Source organism: Pinus tabuliformis, chromosome 8, assembly GCF_031772625.1.
Source record: "Pinus tabuliformis cultivar Carrire ecotype Pingquan chromosome 8, CPIR1, whole genome shotgun sequence".
Classification (NCBI taxonomy): domain Eukaryota; kingdom Viridiplantae; phylum Streptophyta; class Pinopsida; order Pinales; family Pinaceae; genus Pinus; species Pinus tabuliformis.
In genome coordinates this window covers 1,492,897,872-1,492,923,915 of record NC_142294.1, presented here as the reverse complement: position 1 = coordinate 1,492,923,915, position 26,044 = coordinate 1,492,897,872, and the positions used below count along the sequence as shown (strand labels likewise).

At 34.4% G+C, this 26,044-nt stretch overlaps 1 protein-coding gene across 1 annotated transcript in view; it reads right to left on the bottom strand.

The window, feature by feature from the left end:
• The window catches only part of LOC149241477 (calcium-transporting ATPase 8, plasma membrane-type-like), a 244,784-nt gene that overhangs the window by 92,932 nt on the left and 125,808 nt on the right, over nt 1–26,044 (bottom strand). The window contains exons 8-18 of the mRNA XM_089373995.1: nt 6,636–6,706; nt 6,039–6,122; nt 5,864–5,941; nt 5,651–5,722; nt 5,424–5,507; nt 5,244–5,326; nt 5,036–5,144; nt 4,816–4,871; nt 4,660–4,702; nt 4,492–4,575; nt 4,242–4,370 (exon numbers count right to left, since the gene is read on the bottom strand). Of these exons, the coding sequence (XP_089230121.1) occupies nt 4,242–4,370; nt 4,492–4,575; nt 4,660–4,702; nt 4,816–4,871; nt 5,036–5,144; nt 5,244–5,326; nt 5,424–5,507; nt 5,651–5,722; nt 5,864–5,941; nt 6,039–6,122; nt 6,636–6,706 (893 nt within the window). The remainder of the gene's footprint in view (nt 1–4,241; nt 4,371–4,491; nt 4,576–4,659; nt 4,703–4,815; nt 4,872–5,035; nt 5,145–5,243; nt 5,327–5,423; nt 5,508–5,650; nt 5,723–5,863; nt 5,942–6,038; nt 6,123–6,635; nt 6,707–26,044) is intronic.

Here is a 26,044-nt window from a genome sequence, read left to right as displayed (position 1 = left end):
GAACTCTCACTATAAATCTCTCTTCCCCACAAATATACCACTAGTCTAAATAGAGAATAGGGATCATTGTCCCATAATAACAAAACACTTGCTGATGAGAAAGGTTGTTCTCGATTGCATATCAAAATTTTTATCATCTTTCCCCCACTTATTTCCCTTGCTTTTTGCTTCTATTTTTTTTTGTCTCTCCCTTATGCTCCTCTACCATGCACAAACTTCTTTTCATGTTGACCATCTCCCAAGTTTCCACCGACAATGAGAACAATATGGGATCATCCTTCATCTAGGCAGCCCATACAGATTCAAGACTTGCACTAGTTAGGCCATACTTATTCAATGAAATAGGTGGAAAATCAAATGTAGTGGTTGGCTTACACTCAAAACAACAACTTCATCTCCTCAGCCTTTAAACCCATGCCCACTCCTCAGTTCAATCATCATTTTAAACACAACCACTCACACACATATATGTATACACATTTACACAATTGTTCATACAATAATATTTACATGAGGGGTGACCAAAAAGAGTTTTTATAGTTCCAAACCCTAGATATAGGGTTGATTGCATATTTTGAGGGTGGCCTAGCTTCAAAAGAATTTGTCTTTCGATAGAGTGCCTAAATTTCTACCAGATCAATTCCCTTAAATGTAGAATGATTTTAATTTCCAAAATGTTTTTGTACTAGAAATTTAAAAAAAAAATGACAAAGTTATGGTGCTTTAAAAATTTGTTGTAGAAAAAATTTCATTACAAATTTCACCATTCATTAGAGGAATTCCCAACATCTTTTTCTTGAGTGTTTTAGTGATTTGGGGAGATCATTATTGATCATGTCCATGGTGAATAAATCCCTGACTCCTAAGACCACATGCCCCATGTTTTATACAGATATTGAAGGCCATCCACCCTTGGGAGCATCTATTCATTGCTTGTTAGGACATTTCACCTTAGAGAGATACATATCCACCTTGGAGGAGATCTATGAGGTTTTCATTTCCTACTTTGAGGAGTTAGTTGTGGATCTATCCACTTGGAGGCCTTTAAAGGCTAACAATTGCACCTTTCACTAATATTTTTACTCTTTTAATAGGGATGTCTCCTCTCTCTTAGGAATATCATTTGTTGAAGACTTGTAACTATGCACCTTGACCACTTCATTATTTTGTGTATTATTGAATATTATTTGAATAAAATCATTCTTTACTCCTTCCTAGGCTAGATGTTGGGTTTTCACATGAATAATTGTTATTTTATTATGAAAGAAATGAGCTAGATTCTATATAAAATGTAGTCATTCCTCATTTATACTCATGGTTGGGTTTTTGGAGGATTCCCATGTTGGAGATTCATTGGCATATATTTCTTAGAGCATAAATGATATATAAAGGCTTTTTTTTGTGGGATGCATAACTACTTGGTGTTAATTCTTGAAGTTATTCTCCATTGGTTTCCATTTGGTGCATAAAGATTGATTAAATATTTTCAAGTCTTTTACAAAGCTAACAAAGTTAATCCATTAAAGGGTAATAATTGCCACTTGGAAGGAAATAATTTTAGGGTAACTTCTATCTTATTCCCTTTCTTATTTTAGCAAGTATCTAATTTCTAATGCCATCTACTCTTTTAGGAACTCTTGGAAGATTGTTAATTATTATTACTACGCTAGATAGTTGAGTTTTCTAGTGAAGGTGCTCTTTTTAGGGCCCCTTGTTTGTAGGCCTTTGTCTTCGTTTTCATCTTGATTAGATAGAAGACTATGAAGTCATTGGCCCTAGTCTTTTCATCTTAATCCATAGAGACAATAGCCCATTTTAAAAGATGTTTCTTCTTGGTACCATACGACCTCTTAGATTTTTCTTAAATCCATTTCCTTGTTAGATTTGACACTAATGTCTATTTCTTTCCATCACCTCTTTTATATCTTAAAAATACCAAAAAAATATTAATTTACTAAAGCTACTCTCACATCACCTCATGCCTCATTGCTTAGCTTTTGTAATCCTACTAGGGATACTCCCATTGAGCTGAAGGAGAGCCAACCTGAAATAGTAAAGGGGATAAATTACTTAGGCGATATGACTCTTATTAGCTCTCTCTTGGGTTGTGCCTTGTGGATTAGGAATTTTATAATCAAATACAATTTGGGAGAAATCACACACTTAATTCCTATTTAGTGGGATTGGATGTGATTTTTTAGTAAACCCATTTGAGTATAAAAACATAAACAATGTCACGCCCTTCTTTTTTAGGACAAGTTAAATAGTTGCTAAGTAATACAAGTTTGGACTTGCGAGCTCTTTTATAAAATGAAGATGTTTACTTGGTTGTTAATTTACCAAGGTTTATCATTCAATGAATGACACTCAAGATTGGGTGTCATAAATGAATTGTGTCCTCATTGTGGTGAAGTTGAGATAAATTTTCATTTATTTGAGAATTGTAGATATGTTTGAGACCACTAAAACTATGTTAGGATATTTGGGGTTGTCTTTTCTTTAACCATTTTTTTCAAATGAGTATTTCTAATTGATATCAACTTCATTGGACCTCTTAATTTCGAATCAATAAAAAAATTATAATTTTGAATTAAAATAACTTTTACTAAAAGATCATTACTCAATTATTTTGTTGAAATACAGTTGATAAGTAATCTTTTATGTGGTTGTATGTTATTTATGTTAATATATAAGCAACATTTTCATATGACAATCGATGTATGAAAACGATGTCAATTGGGGTATATCAACCACATTAGTAAATGGGGTTGTGCTAGAATGGTTAGAATAGTCATACATGGTCAACCAAGATCAACTATGATCAACCAATATCAACCATGGTCACCCAAGGTCAACCAAGATGTTGATGGTTAGAATGGTCAAACATGGCCAACCAAGGTCAACCATGATCAACCATGATTAACCATTGTTAACCATGATTGATAATGATCTACCATTGTCAACCATGATCAACCACAATCAACCTTAATGGTTAATCACGATCTTTGTGGTTATGGTCAAACATGGTCAACCAAGGTCTCTTTGGTTGAATATGGTCAACTATAATGGCCAATCAAGGTGTCTATGGTCAACCATGATCAACCATTGTCAATCATGGTCAACCATTATCAATAAGAATATGTCAGTATCAATCATTGTCAACCATAGTCAACCATTGCCAATGATTGTTGAATATGGTCAACCATGATCAATGTCTCTATGGTTGAATATGGTCAATCATAGTCAGCTTTGGTGAAACATAGTCAACCTAGAAAATTCCGTGCTCTATTGATTCCTAATGGCCAACCTTGGTCAACGATGGTTAGAATGGTTGAATGTGGTCGACGAAGGTCTCTATGGTTGACTATGGTCAACCATAATGATCAATCAAGCTCTTTATGGTTGAATATGGTCAATAATGGTCAACCTTTTTCAACTATGGTCAACCCCATCAACCATCTCAACCATTAATGTAACCATTTTTGTAACATTAATGTAAGTTTGACCATGGTCAACGATGTTAACCTTGATCAACTTCATCAACCCTTGTCAACCATGGTCAATGAATCCATCCCATGCACGTTAGTTGTAACTAGCACAACCCCATTTACTAATGTGGTTGATATATGCTAATTGATGACATTTTCCACTTTTATGCCAATCAACATATATCAACACATTAGTAAACGAGGTTATGCTAATATATAAATAACATTTCAAAAAAAACTCTTCTAACCCGGTTAGGTTGGCAAAAGTAACTTTCTTGCTCAAAGGATGTAAAGCCTTTAATGCCATCTTCTCATATCTCAAATATTGTAACGTAAATAAGATTGGAAACTAAAAGGAAGCTCCAACGGGACATTGGTTCTGTGGTGCTCGTCGGAGTGTTAGGACAACCATAAAGGTTTAGATTTAATTCTTACTAATCCGCGCACTCTATATGGTATGTATGAGTTGAAAGGAAAGACGATAGGTAACTTTATAAAAATAAAATAGGTGTTTTCAAATTTGACATTTTAAGCTATTTTGTAGTACAGTTCTTCAAAGGTGTATTAATTGAAGCTTCCAACAGAAGATCAAGAGAGAGAAAACAAGTAACTAAGAGCTTAACAAACATTGCTGGAAGACTTGCTTATTGTTCACAATGCAATAAAAAGGGAGCAATATTGAGTTTAGGCATATCTTCGCCTCCAATTGTTTCTATTCGTACATGTGCGATTGGAAAGATTCGAACGTTTTACCTCAGGTTTAAAGACACTTCCTGTAGTATTGTTGGAGATCCCCTCAATAAGAAGAGATTGTAAAACCGTGGGGAAACTTTCTGATGGCTCCCTGATCTTGCCACCAAAGCATGCCTTAACAACTGTCATCTGCAAGCCAAGTATGATTTCTTAAGGTTAGCATACAATTACCAACAATTACATCCTCTTGTTATTTGCACGAATAAGTAAGAAGCACGCTTATGGATATTCAGCAATGACAATGGTCCACCTGATTCATTGTCAGTGTCCCTGTTTTGTCACTACAAATTGTTGTAGCAGAACCCATAGTCTCACAAGCTGACAACCTTCGTACCTGCAATTCATGAATTTTTAAGATGCTGAAAACCCAGTCAGCCATCAATCCATAGCAATAAATTATTTTGAATAAAATACTAACCAAAGCCTTGTCAACCATCATCTTCTTCATTGAATAAGCTAGACTGTCAATAAAATTAAAAGAAGACGAGTTAAGAAAAGAATAGTAGCTATCCATATTGTTACTAAATGGTAATATGAAGAAGTTAAATTTAAAAACTTCTGTGATCAATCATACGTCAAGGTGACTGCCAATGGAAGTCCTTCTGGAACTGCAACAACAACGATGGTGACCTAGAAACAGATACTTCCATTAATATTTATGTTCATTACATTTTCATAAAATTCTTGGAAATGACCTTAACATTTTTGTAAACAAAGAAATAAATGATTTTATAGAAACCATCCGTTCAAGCATAAAACTAGCAAGATATTGAAGGTGGCACATGCCGGCCTACCGCAATTGCAAAGATTTTAACAACTCCATCGATTGCATCTCCAACCTTAGTCTTTCCTGCTTGAAACATGGGTTTCCCCTTGGAGTCTTCTGTATGTCCTGTAAAGAATCTGATACAACAAAACATGAAGTACAGTCAGTGCAGGGAACATATGGCAGTGGAAAACACAAACAGTTTAGAATAAAAAATCAAGGGTAGTATCACTTACCTAATCAAGACGATAACAAGGACTACAACTGCAACTGCAAGTCCAACCTTACCAATAAAAGTCGCAACACCATTGAGGCGGACCTATTATAAAGAGGACTCTCTGTGAGCGTTGAAGATGTGAAAGTACCATCCATGGCACAGAATAGAATGCAAATTAAACGAGTTGGAAAAGGCAGACCTGTAATGGAGTTTCTTCCGTATTATCATCTGATATGCTAGCCATTAATACACCCCACTCAGTATTTAATCCGACACCAGTTACCTGAAATAAGGCACTACAACCTCAAATCAACTCCCTACTATCAAACAGAACAGATAACAGTAATGATAGAGAAAAATAATCCATTATATCGCAATCAGGAATCGCAATTATTTCAAAACGAATAACCAAGCGTAACAACTCACCAGCATGGTACCATAGCCATCCGCCACCTTACAGCCAGACAACATAAAGGGATTTTTCTTATTTTTATCAACCTATTAAGAAAAAGAAAAATGAAGAGCCAGTCATAGACTGATGCAAGTGTTGCAAACTTTAGCATCACAAGCTTCTGGGAAAAATTCCCTGACTTTGCTAATAGGCTAAGATGCAAAGAGATCAGCAAATGAGGTACATACGTAATTGCTCTCCCCAGTCATACTAGATTCATCAATTGACAGGGAATGTCCACTGATAAGAATGCCATCTGCAGGGACCTGTAAAGGAAAGATGAGTCTTCCATAGCATGGTTATTCAATTTCTCAAATGAAGAAAGGCATTGATGGCATTAGTACATTTCCAATTTTAATATACCTGGTCACCAGTATTGAGGGGCACAACATCACCAACAAGAAGATTGAATATGGAAATGTCATACCTTCTTCCACCCCTGATAACCTAAAAAGGAAGTACAAAACAGTGTTTAATAACAATACCAGAAACTTTACGTCTTCTTCCTCCCCTGATCACCTTAAAGGCAGTACAAAACATTTTTCAAGCATAATACCAAAAAGAAAATTTCAAACATTCATTCTATTTGTTTTTATTGATAGTAGTCTATTTATTATTAGAGGTTTTGGAAGTTTTCTGGTTTATTTTCTAGTTTAATTGGTTCAGAATTAAAAAATAAATTGTTGAAATAATTGGAATTACAAGTTTAAATTGTGAACTCTCTACAATATAACTAGTAAAAATGTTACATATATAAATACATTCAAAACCTAATTTAAATAACAAAAATCAAAATTTAACCAACAAAATTTTCACCCAATAAAAACTCCAAGACATCTCATAATTAAACAACACCCATATATACACATACTAGGAAATTTCAAAGATTAGACCACACCCATATATATACACATACCATGAAATTTCAAAGATTCAGTCAATTGGTGACCGGAGACGCACCTGAAGTTGAATATCTTTCTTCTCTTCATTCAGAATTTGGAAATGGAGAGATTGTCTGTAATCACTGATTGCTGCAAATAAAGAGACAGAATTATCAATATGTGAATGAATATAAGATTATACCATTCCTGAAAATAGGTAAATATAATGTATACAATGGCACTGTTTATTCCTTGGATATGACTCAACATTCACAGACTCCCATATTTTTACCCTGTAGAAAAATGAGTGATTACATATGGGTGATTACATACACGACACTAGTAGACAATGGAATGAATAGGAAAGGATGCAATTCACTCTCTTACCAGCGATGTGATAAAGAGCACCGTGTTCCATAATAGAAGCTAATTTTATAGCAAAATTTTTCATTTGCCTAAATGATATAAGAATTTTCCAGACATATTATCAATTCGTTATATTAGTAATTGCTCATCAGATGTACTATTGTCTCTCTCTTTCACATTTTGGTTTTGTTTATAACTCTTTTCATGTTAAAGTATATTCAGTGAATCTGATTGCATGGAACCTAGCGTTGTAAGTCACAGGGTTTTTTGAATTTCGAACCTGAAAATTTGAACCTTAGGCTTTGAAAGTGGGCGAATCTCAACTAAACAATCCAATTCTTTGAGGTTCGGCCTATGAAATTCGACAACGTACTCTCCTGCTCCCACACTATTATCGCATATATTTGTTAAGCCGGTGACATACGCCGGCCGTGGAGAATTGAGGCCTTCACTCGCTGTTGCGAGTTCTACTCCTCATAAGCAACTCGATAAACACGACTGTGGTATGACTTGCTTTATACACAGAAATGAAGGTTGTATCCATTTCTTCCGCATGGGGTAGGGGTATTATAGAGTTTATATAAGTGTAGCTGTATTTCTTTCTTCCAGATTATATATCAGCACAACTACATTAATAAATGTGGTTGATAGGTTTATGCCAATTATTATTAGAAATATGAAACTCACTACATGAGCTTGCTCATTTCATTAAACATAAGACAATTTATACAAGTAGACAAGCTTAGATTCTACAATGATTCATAGACTCTCATTATTGTTTACCTAAATCTAGCTCACTGACATTGATGATTGGTAGTCATATGAATAGTCTTGGACGATTTCGTGATGATTATTCTAACGCCTCCCCTTAATCACAACCTAAATATTAACTTGTCTGTTGGTCTCAGTCTCAACTAGGCTTACAACGGTACATAAGAAAACTTGATAACAAAACTTTCATTTTCGCCTTCTTGCTAAAGGGTCCATGCTTGTTCATTCGCTTGTGTAGTTTCATCTTCACCTTTCTTACCATAAGATAGTTTTTACGTTTTCTGCGCCAAAGGTGGAACACTTGAACTCGTAATCTCCTCTTTCTTGATCTTGATTGCGGGCTAACATTCTTTGTATTCAACATTGTTGTGGGTTCTTGAGACTTATACTTGTCCTTAATGCTTGGAATTTCTTCAACGTTTATTGTTTCTTCCTCACTGTCAATATCTGCACACTTAAAAGAAATGTTAGATTTATATAAAAGATCATAAGAACCATGCTAATTCTTGTCATCCTGAGCTTTTAAGAGAGTTTTCCTTTCTTCATATTTCTTTGTTGTCATAGTTGGTTGTTTCATGTCCTCAACCTCTTTAATCAACTATGTTGTTGCAAACATGTTGTCTTGCATTTGATTTGTGTATAAAGGTAGGCATCTCTTCTCACCAAATAAAAACTCATCAATAAGATGCTTTTCATGCATCATATTGAACCACTCTTCATGAGATACATAATTCTCATCAAATTTGACTTCACACTCTGCATCACAGGGAGTTTCCTCACTATCACATGCTACTCTATTATCAGCTACAAACACACTTTCAGTCTTGATCCCAACTATGGTGCTCAATGCAATCACCATTTTTAACAACACCTTCATCAACTTCAACTTTCTCACTCCACTTCATGTTGTACTTCATTTCAAGAATATGCAAAAAAAATTCGCATTACATATTTCACCAGATTCATACAAAATATTGGACAAAATGTTTTTATCTAGAGCTAATATGATGAGAAGCAATGTTATGGCACCTCTACTCTTATTGGGGGCATTTATCAAAGTTTCTTGAACAAATTGCCATAAATCTACTGAACCAAACAATCCATCCATTTTTATTGCCCAAATTTTAAAAATTTTACCTGAGAAAATTGGCAGAACTGCCATTAATCGCTTCAATATTGCACCAGTGTCTTCAAATTCTTCTGGTTGATCCACATCTATATTTGGATTCATGTCTTCATTGAGCATGAATTCTATTGCTAGAAACATTCCATATTCTTCTGCGACTTCTATCCATTGATTCTTTCTTTTAAGTTGTTTCAATCTTCTTTGCAGACCCATCATGACTTCGCATACTCCTTTTATCTTTTACAATTTCTTTGACCATGATGATCTAACATGGTGAAGTTTTGCTGAGCTCTACCATGGTTTACAAGCTACGCCCGCACTCCAGCTCCTTGTGCAGACTCCTCCGATGCAGATCTGCCACACCAGATCTTAGCAGTGGCTTGGAGCCATGCTACTCAATGGCCTTACGACTTTCCTTTGCCAGATGCTACACCACAATGTACAAATCAACACATGTCCACGTTCAACTGCTTGCCAAACACCCGCATTAATTTCTGGTTCCAGGACTTTGAGTACCAGATCTCACATTGGCACTCAGAACTTCACATGCAGCAGTTAAAAGACAATAAATGCAGCACTCTTCAGCGACTTCACTACCATGGTCACCAACAGTGATTTGATGACTTCTTTCAACATTCTCTCAACAGCGGCGGATGCACAAAACATAATAACTCTCCAAAAAAATCTTTTGACACTGCCTCCAAGACACGAACAGAGTATCTTCAGTTCACAACATGGTCCTCCAATGTGATTATACTCCGCAATCCACACGACCCACACAGGGCTTCTTCACACGCTTTAGCCTTGTCTTCAACACATAGCGACTTTAACACGTTGTCTTAACAATGCCTGACACAAAATCTCACAACGTCAAACTGCATAACATAATCCACAACAAAATGCTTGCACTTTCGCTATGTTCCGGTGAATGTTATAGCCACGATCCAAGAAATTTCATTTGCCAAATAATGGTCCTTGAGCCCTCAGTTTACTCTCAGCATATCCACTCACAGAATTTCACGCCACCACACATCCACTGTGCTCAAACCAATTATAATTTCAACTTACAAACAATGCTCTTGAACAACACTACACACTCAGCGTCTTGCACATGCTCCAGGCTTACACACAGCCACACCACTGAGCGCTCACGACTGCACACACCACCGAGCCCACAACTCTGGCCCCAATACCATATCCGAAATATGAAACTCACTACATGAGCTTGCTCATTGCATTCAACATAGGAGAATTTATACAAGTAGACAGTCGTAGATTCTACATCAATTCACCGTCTATCATTATTGTTTACATAAATTTCGCTGACTCCTGTCGTCTCTTCGCCAACTGATATTGATGGCTCACCGTCATATGAACAATCATAGACAGCTTCCTGATTATTATTCTACCCATTATATGTGGACAAATACATTCGTAAATGTAAATTATATATATAGTAGGCTAGCACCGAGGAGGAATTTGAATAGATAATATATGCAATGAGTATCTATGCAAGGAGTGTCTTAATGGTGTACCCATTCACCATCAATCTAATACCCAACAACCATATTAATAATTATAGGGATTTAATATTAATATTATATAATTATATAAGCAATAATGAAGTTTTATGATATTAAACTCTAATATTATAAATCTTATATATTAAACACTCTACATTATAAACTCAACATTATAAGCCCCAACATTAAACCGAATATTATAAATCCTAATATCAAACTCAAAATATATATATATATATATATATATTATAAACCTTAATATTGTACCCTTATATTATGAACCTTAATATGATCGACTTTTGACTTTTGTTAAATATAGTAAATATAGGGTTGACCAAGTTTGATCATGGTCAATTATTTAAACATTGACTATAAAGGTTAATTTTGTTTAACTATGTTGGACTAATGTGGTTGACTATGTTTGACTATTAATATTAATCGATAATATTAATAGGCGATTATTTTTTACCGAAGTTGAAGAGTGTTGAGTGTCACACATATTCAAACATTGTCTAACATAGTCAACCACATTAGTAAATGTGGTTAACTAATTTTGTAATGTTGGATTGCAATATTGGATAAATTACAATGTAATGTAACATTGTGACAATGTTTGTTACAATGCGACAATGTAACATTGCAACAATGTTTGTCACATGGCTTGACCATGTTCACCACGGGTGAAATTGATTTGACTAATTTGACCATGGTTGACCATATTTTTCTATGAAACCAATATTATAAACCGTAATATTATAAATCCTAACATAAACACTAATATTATAAACCCAATATTATAAAGCCAAAATGTTACAATGTTTGATTTTGGTCAATCATGGTTAACTATAATTGAATATGGTCGAGTTACAATGACAGAGGACAAGTATGAGTGACTTTTGACTTTTGTTATATATGGTAAATATAGGGTTGACCAAGTTTTATCATCATCAACTAATTAAACATGGACTATAAAGGTTAACTTTGTTTGACTGTGTTGGACTAATGTGGTTGGCTATGTTTGACTATGTTGGACTAATGCAGTTGACTATGTTTGACTATTAATATTAATCAATAATATTAATAGGCAATTTTGTTTGGCCAAAATTGAAGAGTGTTGAGTGTCACACAGTCAAACATTGTCCAACATAGCCAACCACATTAGTAAATGTGGTTAACTAATTTTGTAATATCGTGTTGCGACGTTGGATAAATGGCAATGTAATGTAACCTTTCGAAAATGTTTGTCCTAGTACGACAATTTAACATTGTGACATTTTTTGTCACAATGTGACAATGTTTGTCACATTGCGACATTTGTCACATGGCTTGACCAAGTTCACCATGGGTGAACATGGTTTGACTAATTTGACCATGGTTTTCTATAATAAATGATGGTTGTTTATATTGATAATGGAAGGCTATAGTTGATGATGTTTTACCATGCTTACCTAGGTTGACCATATTAACAATGGTTGCCCATGTTGAGGATGGGTTGACCATAGTTTTGAAAGGTTGATTATGGTGACTATGGTTGACCAAATGACCATGGTTGACCATGGTTGACCTAAATTTCCCTTGCTTCAACATGACTGACCATGATTGACTATTGTTAAATACGGTAAACATAGGGTTGAACAAGTTTGATCATAGTTAGTTATATAAATATTAATTATAAAGATTGACTTTGTTTGACTAATGTGGTTGATTATAATCAAAGTTGAAGAGTGTTGACTATTAAACATAGTTAACCAAATTAATAAATGCACTTGACTAATATTATTAATATTATAATTTTAAATTTTAAATATTTATTATATTATAAATTTTAAATTAATCTTAAAATATTTTTTTAATATTAATAATTGATATTAATATTAGCCCTTAAGGTTAAGTGTCCTCTATTATTAATTAAATACTAATATTTTATATTATATAAAATAATAATATTTTATGATGATGATGGTTAACATCCAATATTATTATTAACATCAAAATACAAAATATTAACAATAAAAAAAATACATTTTAATATTAACAATAAAAGAAAATATATGATAATCTTATTTTGTAAAACAAAGGAAAAAAAAAAAAAAATATATATATATATATATATATATATATATATATACGCAAACAACCACTCGAACCCTGAAACCAAACCTTTATCAGCCATATGAAATAAACAATAACAAGGAATGAATAAGAGTCATCTAACAATATAAACCATGACCATATGTTATAGACTGAGGTTTAAATGCTCGAGTCCCTTGGTTGATGTGCTGCAAACTTTCTCACTAATGTTGTAGTTGGGATTGTCCCTTGCTGAAAGCCTTATTTGCGGCTGCAAAATGGCTAAGGCTTTAATATAAATTAGCCATTGTAATTTTCACTAATCCTCCCAAAACACCAAAAAACTTTTGAAGATATTTCGAAAATTGTGGCGCCTAGGTCAAATATGTTGGGGATTTTTCTAGTAAAATCCCAAAAACAAACAAAACTAAACACTCAGAGGCAATGCTCTGTTTCCTTTACTCTAGGATCTTTTTGCACAAGGAAGCTTTTTAATTTTTTTTTACTGAGAACAGAGTATTACACCACCAGAAAAGGAATTTCTATTCATTAAAACAAAATGCCTGATACATATTCATCCTCTTTTACTGAGAGGGATTCACCAAAAAAAATTCATCCAACAAAACTCTGTCTCCACCTGAGAATTTACTGTGCTGGGTTTACTGCTGTAAAACCCCTTTTTACTTTTACTGGTGTAATAAAAATTTACACATACTGCTGTAAAAAAATTCTTACCTATACTGTAAGAATTTCTTTCCCCTCTGCTAAAGCAACAAAACCAAAAAAAACTTCTCACATCACTCCACGCACTGCTGTGCGATGTATATACTCCTCGCTTCATACATACTTCGTTTTCATTTTTTTTGTTTTCGCACTAATCAACACTTACATTTCGCTGCAGCCACACGCCTTTTTTTTTCTTTGTTACAACGTATATCACCAAAACAAAACATATATGAAAACAAAAACGAACACAACTTATTACATTAAGTGCCGTAAAAAAAACATAAATATCTACCTACTTTCTACGACAACATTTAACTTGAGTTTAATTCTTTTGCAGAAGGGACATGCGGTCAACTGTTTGAGTTTACTCCACGCAAGCTTTTTAATGCACCTCGTATGCAGGTTGAAACAATCAACGGCGGAGAATGAAGAAGTAAATCGGACGGCGGTGGAGGATTTCGGAACGCCTCTTTATGCTGAACTTTACATCCCGAAAAGTCAGAAATGATGACATATGTAGAGAACCACGCGTCAACAGGAGATTGTATCGGGCTCGATCATACGGAAACTGCTTGCTGGTCGAAGGCGGTCCGATATGCTGGTGGTTTTTGCTGAGCGGTTTTGTGCTGCCGTCGTTGTCCACGTCCGCCTGTAGTTGGAATTAATATTCCAACACTTCCCTTTAATTTCAATTGTTGGGCATTCAGTCATACCCAGACACTTCCTCAAAAATTCAAAGCTTTTCTGATCCAATGGCTTTGTCAAGATGTTTGCTACCTCTTCTTGAGTCTGGAAATGTTCTAGGACAATTTCTCCACTGTTCACCAATTCTCTGATGTAGTGAAACCTTGTATCAATGTGTTTCGTTCTCTTATGAAACACTGAATTCTTTAACAATGCAATAGCTGAGCTATTGTCACAAAAAATCACTGTCGCTTTTGCTTGCTCTTGGCCTAAGCTCCTCAACATTCTTCACATCCAAACTGCTTGACATGTTGCTGCTGTAGCTGCCACATATTCAGCCTCTGCTGTAGACAATGCTACAATAGACTGCTTCTTAGAAGCCCATGAAATGGCTCCTGAACCCATATGAAATACATAACTGGAAGTGCTTTTCCGATCATCTACACTTCCAGCCCAATCACTATCAGTGTATCCAATTAAATCTGAATGTTCTGAGACATTATATAAAATTCCAAACCTTTTGGTACCTTTGACATACCTTAAAATTCTTTTTGCTGCCTGCCAATGTGCCTCCTTTGGCCTCTCCATGAATCTGGAAATTAAACTAACAGCAAACATAATGTCAGGCCTAGTTGCTGTTAAATACATAAGGCTGCCAACAATACTCCTGTACAAACTAGGATCAAAATCCTTACTGTTGTCCTCTCTGCTGAGTTTTAATCCCATTACTGTGGGAGTGATCGCTGCTTTGCATTCTTGCATGTTAAATCTGCCCAACACTTGATTTACATATCTAGCTTGTGAGATTTTTCATTTTGATCTACTTCTATGCCTAAGAAGTATCTCAAGAAACCCATGTCAGTGATTTCAAATTCCTCTTTCATGACTGATTTAAAATTCTCAATGAGCTGATCATCATTACCTGTGAAAATAACATCATCAACATATAAGACAACAATTAAAATTTTACCATCTTTTTCTTTGATGTAGACTGTGGGTTCTCCCTCACATTTGTCAAATCCATTCTCCAATAGATAGGAATCTATCCTGTTGTACCATGCTCTTGGCGCTTGCTCTAGCCCATAAAGAGCTTTCTTCAATTTGCACACTTTGTGCTCTTCACCTTTCTTCTCATAGCCTAGAGGCTGTTCAACATAAACCTCTTCCATTAACATTCCATTTAGGAATGTTGACTTCACGTCCATTTGGTAAACTTTCCACTTGTTTTGAGCTGCTATAGACAGCACTGCTCTCACGGTTTCCATTCTTGCAACCGGTGCGAAAGTCTCCTCATAATCTCTCCCATACTGCTGCTTGTATCCTTTGACAACCAGCCTTGCCTTGTGCCTTTCTATCTTGCCTTCAGCATTGCTCTTGGTCTTATAGACCCATTTAACTCCAATTACTTCTTTACCTTTTGGTAGCTCAACCAAATCCCATGTTTTGTTTCTCTCTATGGCATTAATCTCCTCATCCATAGCTTCTATCCATTTCTTATCTTTAATTGCATCTTCGAAACGAATAGGATCATCAACATGACAATACAAGGCAAATAAGGAATTCATTCCTTCACCATAAATATCACTTAGATTTCTAAACTTTTTACCTCGTTCATTTGGTGTGGAAGTGCTTGAAGATGCACTTGAATTTCCTCCTTGTGATGTGCTTGGAGAAGCACTTTCATTTATCCTCAATGGTGTCCCTTGCTGTCGTGGTGTTGGCGCTGCTGTTTGGGGATGCATTTCAACCACCTCCTCATCATCTTTATCATGAGACAAACAGTTTTTAACATTCACTGTTTTCTCTATGCTTCCATCCCAAGCTTCCTCTTCAATGAATTGAACATCTCCGCTAACAAAAAACTTCTTGGTTGATGGGATATACAACCTGTAAGCTTTGGATTCCTCACTGTATTCAATGAATATACATTTCTCCCCTTTGTTGTCCAACTTCCTCCTTAGCTGATCTGGAATGTGGGCATAGGCCACACGTCCAAAAACTCTCATGTGGGTGACTCCTTGCTTTCTCCCACTCCATGCTTCTTCCGGCACTTTGTTCAACACTGCTTTTGTAGGACACCTGTTCAAAATGTAAACTGCACAATTTACAGCTTCAGCCCAATAATCATTTGGCAAATGCTTTGCCTTCAGCATGCTCCTCACCATATCCATGATGGTCCTATTCTTCCTTTCAGCAACTCCATTTTGTTGTGGGGTGTACCTAGCTATAAACTGTTTTTGAATTCCATTTTCTCTACAAAATCTTAGGAATTCCTTGGAGATATACTCACCTCCTCTATCAGTTCTCAAAACTTTAATATGCAGCCCGCTTTGGTTCTCCACAAATGCCTTGAAATTTTGGAATTTCTCAAACACTTCACTTTTGTTTTTAAGGAAATATACCCAAGTTTTTCTTGTAAAGTCATCAATAAATGTTAGGAAATATTGGCTGCCTGCTAATGATGGAGCTTGCATCGGTCCACATAAATCTGAGTGGATGATCTCTAAGGGTGCCTTTGCCCTTATGCTTTTACCTGATGGAAAACTTTCTCTATGTTGTTTCCCCAAAATGCAACCTTCACAAAGGCTGTCCGGTTTCTCTATCAATGGTAATCCTCTTACCATTCCTTTTCTGCTTAACAAATTAAGACCTCCAAAGTTGAGATGTCCAAATCTCAAGTGCCACAACCAATTTTCATCCTTTGGCACGCTTTGGAAAGCCTCTTGGGTGACTGCTGCAATTTCTCCTTTGTTTTTCAAATCTGCCCTTATTCTAAGAGGGAACATCCTGTTCCTTGTCATCTTCACTTCAGCAATGCATCTTTTGCTGGGTGCTATATCCATGATGGTGCATACATCATTTTTAAAGAAAACATTGTACCCCTTATGGACAAGCTGTCCAATACTCAAGAGGTTACATCTCATTCCAGGGACATAGTAGACATCTGCTATGGTTTTCTTTTCTCCCTGCTTTGTAAATATTTTTACCTCTCCTTTTCCCATAACAGAAATTTTGCTATCAGTTCCTAGTGTGACTTCTGATTTCACATTTTTATCTAGGGCAGAAAAGAAGGCTATCTTTCCTGTCATATGGTTGCTGCAACCTGAGTCTAAAAACCATATGTCTTCACTGTTTGCTTCAGCCATGTTACAAGCTAACAACACATTATCTTGGCTGATGTTTTCTCTAGTGACATTTGCATTTTGTCTATTACTTATATCATGTTGCTTCTTCCTACATTCATTGGCATAATGCCCATATTTTTTACAATAATAGCATTGGAGATTGGATTTTTCATACCTTTGTCCTTGAGCATGATGTTGTCCTCTTTGTTGGTTGCTGCCTTGGCCTTGGTTCTGATTTGGATTGTTGCCTCTTCCTTGAGCATTTGCTGGACTGTTCCTTCCACCTCTGTTCTGGCTTCTGCCTCTTCCTCTCTTGTTTCCTCTGCCTTGACCTCTTCCTATTCCAAAAGACATTTGGGTCTTAAAGGCTTGCTCTAGAGATGAGTTTTCATTTCTACTCAACCTCTGCTCATGTGTTATCAGTGATGCATGAAGCTCATCAACTGAAAAGTTTGAGAGATCCTTTGTCTCTTCAATGGTGGTGACAATCACATCAAACTTTGAGGGTAGGACCCTCAACAGTTTCTCCACAATCCTCCTTTCTTCAAGGGTTTCTCCATGAGTTTCTATCTGTGTTACCAATCCAATTACATGTGTGAAGAATGAGTCAATATTGTCTGACTCTTTCATGCTCAGATTCTCAAAATCTCTCCTCAGCAACTGTCGTTTTGCTGTCTTTACTTTCTCCATGCCTTGATAGGCTGTCTTGAGAGTTTGCCATGCTTCTTTGGATGTCTTGGCTACTGCTATCCTTGGAAACACACTCTGGTCCACTGCTTGATACAACAACACACGGGCTTTTGAATCCTTCTTCCTATTGCTCTTTAGCAGATCCTTCTCTGCCTGAGTTAATCTATTAAACACATTTTCATCTGTTGGTTCTTCAAAGCCATCTTCAACTAATTCCCATAAATCTTGAGAGACAAACAGGGCTCTCATGGTTATTGCCCAGTGGTCATAGTTCTTCCCATTAAACTGTGGGAACTTGGTGTTAAACATACCCATGCTAGTGGTGGTGCTAACCATTTCTTGCATCCTCAACTATGCTTTAAATTATTGACTGTGTGTTTAAAGCACTGATTGTTTCTTCAACAATAACTGAAAAAAAACTTTGAGGAATACCTGAATCTTTTGCCTGAAACTTCACTTTGCTGGAGAAGATTTACTGCTGCAACAAAAGACTCCTCCCTTCAGCGTCTTGAACACCTTCAAAGAGCCTAAACCTGCTCTGATACCACTGTTGGGGATTTTTCTGGTAAAATCCCAAAAACAAACAAAACTAAACACACAGAGGCAATGCTCTGTTTCCTTTACTCCAGGATCTTTTTGCACAAGGAAGCTTTTTAATTTTTTTTTACTGAGAACAGAGTATTACACCACCAGAAAAGGAATTTCTATTCATTAAAACAAAATGCCTGATACATATTCATCCTCTTTTACTGAGAGGGATTCACCAAAAAATTCATCCAACAAAACTCTGTCTCCACCTGATAATTTACTGTGCTGGGTTTACTGCTGTAAAACCCCTTTTTACTTTTACTGGTGTAATAAAAATTTACACATACTGCTGTAAAAAAATTCTTACCTATACTGTAAAAATTTCTTTCCCCTCCGCTAAAGCAACAAAACCAAAAAAACACTTCTCACACCACTCCACGCACCGCTGTGCGATGTATATACTCCTTGCTTCATACATACTTCGTTTTCATTTTTTTTGTTTTCGCACTAGTCAACACTTACATTTCGTTGCAGCCCCACACCTTTTTTTTTTCTTTGTTCCAACGTATATCACCAAAACAAAACATATATGAAAACAAAAACTAACACAACTTATTACATTAAGTGCCGTAAAAAACACATAAATATCTACCTACTTTCTACGACAACATTTAACTTGAGTTTAATTCTTTTGCAGAAGGGACATGCGGTCAACTGTTTGAGTTTACTCCACGCAAGCTTTTTAATGCACCTCAGGTTGAAACAATCAACGGGCAGAGAATGAGGAAGTAAATGGGACGGCGGTGGAGGATTTCGGAACGCCTCTTTATGCTGAATTTTATGTCTCGAAAAGTCAGAAATGATGACGTATGTAGAGAACCATGCGTCAACAGAAGATTGTATAGGACTCGATCATACGAAAACTGCTTGCTGGTCGAAGGGGGTCCGATACGCTGGTGGTTTTTGTTGAGCGGTTTTGTGTTGCAGTCGTTGTCCACGTCCGCCTGCAGTTGGAATTAATATTCCAACAAAATAAGAGGTGAGGGAATTAGTATACAGTCATTACTCCTGGACAATTGGTCTTTCTAGAATTTATTCACGATGAGTCATCTCTTGTGTTGCATAGTTTGGGCTTAGTCAACCAAGCTACGTCGTTTCAGGTGGTTTTAGGCGGTATACACTATGGTTTCAAGGTTAGATGTAATGGCAGGCAAGCCGAAGAGAATAAAATAGCCACGATCCAGCAGGCGAAAGAAGAGAATGGAAACAACGGCTCTTCGACTTTCAGTTAGTGATTGGACCTTCCAATTACGATTATTAATTAAAAATTAGCGTAACTTACAAGGTTACGATGGGCATGAGATCGCATCCCCCTCTCTCTGGTTATACAACGGAGAATATTCACGAGCATGAAATTTTAACTATTTTTTTTTAAATATGAAATTTTCAAGTCTATTTCCACATTTTGAAATAGATAGAGTTAAATATAAAAGAGATGTGTAAATGTAATGTCTGAAAATATATATATCAATATTTTTTATCATATTTTTAATTAAATTAAAATTATAAATATTTTTAATATAATATTTTAGAATTATAATTTAACATATCTAATGTTTATTTTTTATATAATTTATAATTATATATATATATATAATAAAAAAATAGAGTTGATCGGAAGCACAAACTAATTATAATAATATATCTATTAATATATTATTTTATACTTTATACTTATGATTAATATCATCTTAATATCATTTAATATATAAAATGTTTATTATAACATATAATTTATACATAGGAGAAACAATATTTTTAGTCAAGCTTGAAAGGATACAAGAATGGAAAGAGTTTGCCGGTCGTATTGCACACGCAAAAGTTTAGTGGCAATCAGTTAATATATATATATTTTTTTTAATATTTTTATTGGACATGTTTTTACTTTTTTTTAGGCTTCTCATCTTTGGCCATATTTGGAATAGAATTTAAGGTTCACTTTTGGGCATATTTACTTTCTTTTTAGACTTTTCCTGGATCTTTGGGTATATTTGGAATGTAATTTAGGGTTCATTTTTGGGCATATTTGTGGAATGATTTTTTGGGTTTAGTTTGTGTTTCTATTGTTTCATTTTGCCCAATAGATGAATGATTTTTTGGGTTTAGTTTGTGTTCCTATTGTTTCACTTTACCTAATAGATCAATTTTATTAATGCACCATAAGTAATGGTTATTTAATTATCTAGGCTCATAATCGGGTTTTGAATCAATGATGACTATGTTTACATTCAAAGTAATAATGATTAATTATGTAGTGTTACTAGTATGAATGTTAAGGTTAAACATTCTTATCTTTTTATATGATTTTATAATTGACTCAATTTTGCATTGGAACGTTCAAAAAATTATAAATTGAGTTTATTAATGTTTTAAAGAGTTTTATAGATAATAACAAAACCATTAAAATTTAAAATATAAACTCTTTATCATATTATTTAATTTTTTCACCATGTTTTTTACTCTCTTTTTAAATTTATTCTAGATTTTTTGAGCATATTTGGAATAGAATTTAGGATTTAGTGTTGGACATATTTGTGGAATGGTTTTTTGGGTTTAGTGAATGTGTGTTGTTTCACTTTACCCAAAAATAAAATAGATGGACTTCAACAATGCATCACATTCAAAGTGATATGGATTTCAATTGTATTACCGATATATGAAGAATGTTACCAATATGTGAAGAAAAAAAATAAAATTAAACATTTTTATATTTTTCTATGTTTTTTTAATTGACTTAGTTTTATTAGACTCATTATAACCTACAGACAAATTATAAATATAAAAACTATAAATTTAAATATAAAAATCAAGGGTGATTTTTTTTATCATTATTAACGTAAATACGATTTTATAATATTATTTTGTTTGGGTCATTAGTGTTTTCAAAGAATTCTGTAAATATTAATAGAGCCATTAAAATTTAAAATATAAACTCACCACATTATTTTATTTTTACTTCATTCGTCTATTATATTAAATGTATAAATTTTGATATATTAATTTATAAAAAATAAATATTATGTAAATTTATAATATATTTTATTAAAATAAAATATATGAATAAGATTAAAATATTCATATATTGTAATTTATAATTAAAAAATGATAAATTGAAAAGAAAGATCCACCAACATAGTATTAAAGAATTTTTTCTTTAATTTTATAATAATGAAAGAGGTAAATAAAAATATAATAATAATAATATAATAACATATACTATGTAAAGGTCACACTGTATAGATATTATTAACTAGCATAAATCCATCTTAGCTTGTTTATAATATCTATACATTGTGATATTTATATATTTTTATTATATTTTTATTTATCTCTTTCATAATTATAAAAATAAAGAAAAAAACTTCTAATACAAAGTTCATATCTTTCTTCACAATTTATTATTTTTAATTATAAATTATAATATGTGACTATTTTATTTAATAAAATATATTATAAATATGCAGGTTAATATATATGCAATAAAATCATGAATGTGATGATTCCAGAAGACATCAATACACAAAATGAAGATCCCAAAACCTCAAATCTATAATATACATGATTTTTATTTTTTTATAAATTAATATATAATAGAGTAATTCATAAAAATAAAATAATGTGTTAAAAATATATATATATTTTAAATTTTAATGACCCTATTAATATTCATAAAACTCTTTGAAAATACTAATATCCTTAAAAAACAATATTATAAAAAAATATTTATATTAATAGTTAAAAAAAAAACTCTCTTGATTTTTATATTTAAATTTATCATTTGTTTATTAATATTTTTTTTAGGTTACAGTGAAGCCAACCAACTCAGTTAATTAGAAAAAAAAATATAAAAGTACAAAAATGTTAAAACTTGTTTTTTTTCATATTTTAGTAGCATTCTTATATATCAATAGCACTGCCTAATTAATAATTATCATTTTGAATGCAATAAAAAATTCATTCCACAAATATGCCAAAAACTAAATCCTGAATCCTATTCCAAATATCTAGGAGTGGAAGTTTAAAAGGAGAGTAAAAAACATAGTGAAATAATGTGATAAAGAGCTTATATTTTAAATTATATTAGATCTATTAATATCCATAAAATTCCTTGAAAATATTAATAACCTAAACATAATAATATTACAATGCAAAACATAGTCAATTATAAAAACACATAAAGTGAGACAATACACACAAACTAAACCCAAAAGCGATTCGACAAATATGCTAAAAACAAATCCTAAATCATATTCTAAATATACCCCAAGATCTCGAGAAGAAGTCTAAAATGGTGAATAAATAAATAGTTGATTTCTATTGAACTTTAGTCTATCCAATCCTTTCTACAAATATATTATCATGTGCCTAGTGCTTTACATTAAAGTTGTAGTTCTTTAACCCTAACATGGTGATTTGAAAATGAGATCTTAGACAATTATTAAGGTATTACAAACTCATGTGCATGGATTTGCCTATGTTACTTTGTGCAATGGATCGATAAGATTGTGAAATACATAGATAATGAAGCAGTTAAAGAACATAATAGACAAACACATATAAGCACAAGTTTAATAAGGAGTTCACCCAACACTCCTGAGCTATGTCTCCTGGTCTAGCCTTTAGTGGTGACCTCTCTATTATGTCTTCAAAAACAAAGTTTTACAACAGTGAGCTCAAATTGAGCCTCACACAACAGATACAAAACAACAAGACTTTACTTGGATCCCCCAAGTCTCTTTTGAGTACACAGACTCTCCTCACTGAATCTCTATCTCTATTTCTCTGTCTCAGCATTGCCTCCCTCTATTTCTAGCAGTCTGTGGCTTTAAAGCCAATCTGCGTTGTTTGTTCATTTCACCTTCTCAGGCTCTCTGGCTTCCTGACCTTTGTCTACTCAGATCCCCCTCTGAGTGTTAGCAATCATTGCTAAACGTTTTCGGGGATGGTGGCTGCCTATACTGTAACGGAATGGGTCATCGGGCCCTTGAAATCCTTCGAAATCATTGTTCTCTGTTTACACAAAGAAATACATTCAAACACAGGAAAATTCCACCAAACACTATTGATTGGACTTCAAATATTATGAATCTGCCTTATAACTCCTATTGGGTCCACCTTTTGATCGCATCACATCTCCATTGTTGATCTGGGAGATCCAGATCCAACAGTTGTGGTTCCTTTCGGGTGGCCCTTTTGTATAGGGGTTAACCACTCGATAAGGGTGGTTTTCTCTCTCATCAGCCTGGACACATGGAAACCATTGTATGGGCTCAGGCGAAGCCTGACCCAAACCACTTACCGCCTTTGGTCCTCCCGAAATCCTACCTGTTTTGTGATTTCCCTTTTATATAAAAAATACATTAAAACATGAAATCCCACTCATATCGGACTTGAAATAGTATTCAACAACATTAATAAACCCTTTCAGGTCCGTAACATCGCATTGGCGCTTTATCCCTTGTATTTTGTTTGTTTAACGAAAATGCGGTTTACATTGAAAAAGCGTTGTTTCCGGACTTGAAATATTATCAAATATCATCCATAGTTTTATTGGGTCTGGTTATCGCGGTCATGGTTATTATCGTCCCCACTCCATTGAAATGTTCCGATGTGATGTTGCGATGCGATTGATCGCACATACCCTGGCCATTGTAAGTGCTCCTTTGTATTTGTTGTTGGAAATAATACTGAGAGGGGGGTGAATCAGTATTATCAAGTCAAATATTCCTTTTTCAAATCCAGATGATATACGCTACTTCATTTAATTAAAACCACGTATATACGCAACTATGTAGAAGGAAACCCGCGTATACAATGCAAACTTATTATTTACTTTATCTTTCAGATGTTGATTATTAATCTGTGTATCAGAATCAAATAACTAGTAACCAGAAATAGTAAAACAGAGCAGAGGACAATCACACACAAGAACACAAGATATAAGGTGGAAACCCAATGTGGGTGAAAACCACCTGCTGCAATTCGTCTCTATCTTCTTTTAATTAGAAACTTCCTTTTACAATGTACTGGTGCAGTCCTTTACTAGTACGCAAGCTGCAACCTGCAGAGAGCTACAACCCTCTCTCGTTCTCCAGCTTCTCCTGGAAGGAAGCTACAACCCCCTTAGCTCTTTTACTAGCCAAGATACTAGTACGTAGGTGCTGGCTTACTGAAGGCTACAACCTTCTTTTTCTTCCAGGGACCACGTTTTATAAATTTTCAGACTGGATCCATGAACATCAATCAATCATCAAGTATATATGCATCAAACAATCTCCTTTTCCCAATTAGCACTGAATCAAGTAAACACTTCTCTGACAACTGTACCCAGAACACAGTAACAGTAACCACACACCAAATTATGAACCCAGAATACTACAGCAATAAACAGAGGCAGCTAGATCATAATTTAAAGATATACGCTACTTCAACAACCTGAAACTTGCATGTAGATCTATAAAGGATAATTCATTCTTTCAAATATTCAGACACTAATTAACCCAGATTGTTAGATTTATAGATCAAGAATGCGCCTCATATAACAGGTCAAAATCATACAAAGATACTATTATTCAAGCTTAAAGATTATGACCCATCAATAGAACTTATCCTTCTTTATGCGCTAAGGTTCCTCCTTCATTCAGATCCAGATCTGCACCATAACCCAATCACAAATATTTTAGATCTAGCACTTATTAGATATTCAATTCATTCGATGATTCTTTGCCAAATGATCTCCTTCCTCTTTTATAGTCTTAGGCCTTCCACAATACCATGGTCCAAAACCATAGGATCAAAAAAACTATTGGACTAATACCATCAACCAACCATGAGAGTGCGTGAGATCAACACTTTTGGATGCAATACCATGGACCAAAACCATAGGATCAAAAACTATTGGACTAATACCATGAACCAACCATGAAAGTGCGTGAGATCACACTTTTGGATGCAATACCATGGACCAAAACCATAGGATCAAAAATTGTCGGACTAATACCATGAGCCAACCATGAAAATGCGTGAACTTTTCTCTTCATGATAGGAACTTTTCTCTGCATGAAAGTGCATGAACGTTTCTCTACATGAAATAAACTTTTCTCTGCATAAAAGTGTGTGAACTTTTCTCTACATGAAATAAACTTTTCTCTACATAAAAGTGCGTGAACTTTTCTCTACATGAAAGAAAATTTTATCTTCATGAAAGTGCATGAACTTTGCTGCACTATAATTTATCATCTGAGATGAGTGGGTTGCCATCAAGTACAACATATGTATCATAATGCCAACATTTGCTGATAGCAATACTGCGATGCAACTTGGGTCATCGATCTGTGCGCTTTTCAATGGTCCTTGTTGACCCAGCTGATCATTGTCGCGTATTCTTTTTGGTCTTCATTGATAGCCTCCCTTTGCCACCGCCGATTGCGATTCGTCGATCGGATCTGAACCGTTGATCGGCCAGATTTGACGGCTCCGATTCAAAGTTGCTTTAAACCACTGATACTCTGTTTTTCAATGATTTCTCTATGTTTTTGCCTCCCGATAGTGTTATCCACCTTCTTTAAAGGTTTTTCTTAGGTGACAGTTTTGAACATTTAGAAGATTTTGAAAACTTAGAAGATTTTCTAGGATCCATTTGGATCACGCCTTCCCATTGAAAAAGGCTTTTGGACCACCAAAAGTTGGTTTTTAAGCATCAATCAAGTGAGGATATAGATTCCTCACTTGTCCAATTTCCATCCATCATGCATTGCTTGGTTTTGAACCTTTGAGCCCAATTCTAAGCTACTCAACATCCCCTTTGTGCGTAGTTCTC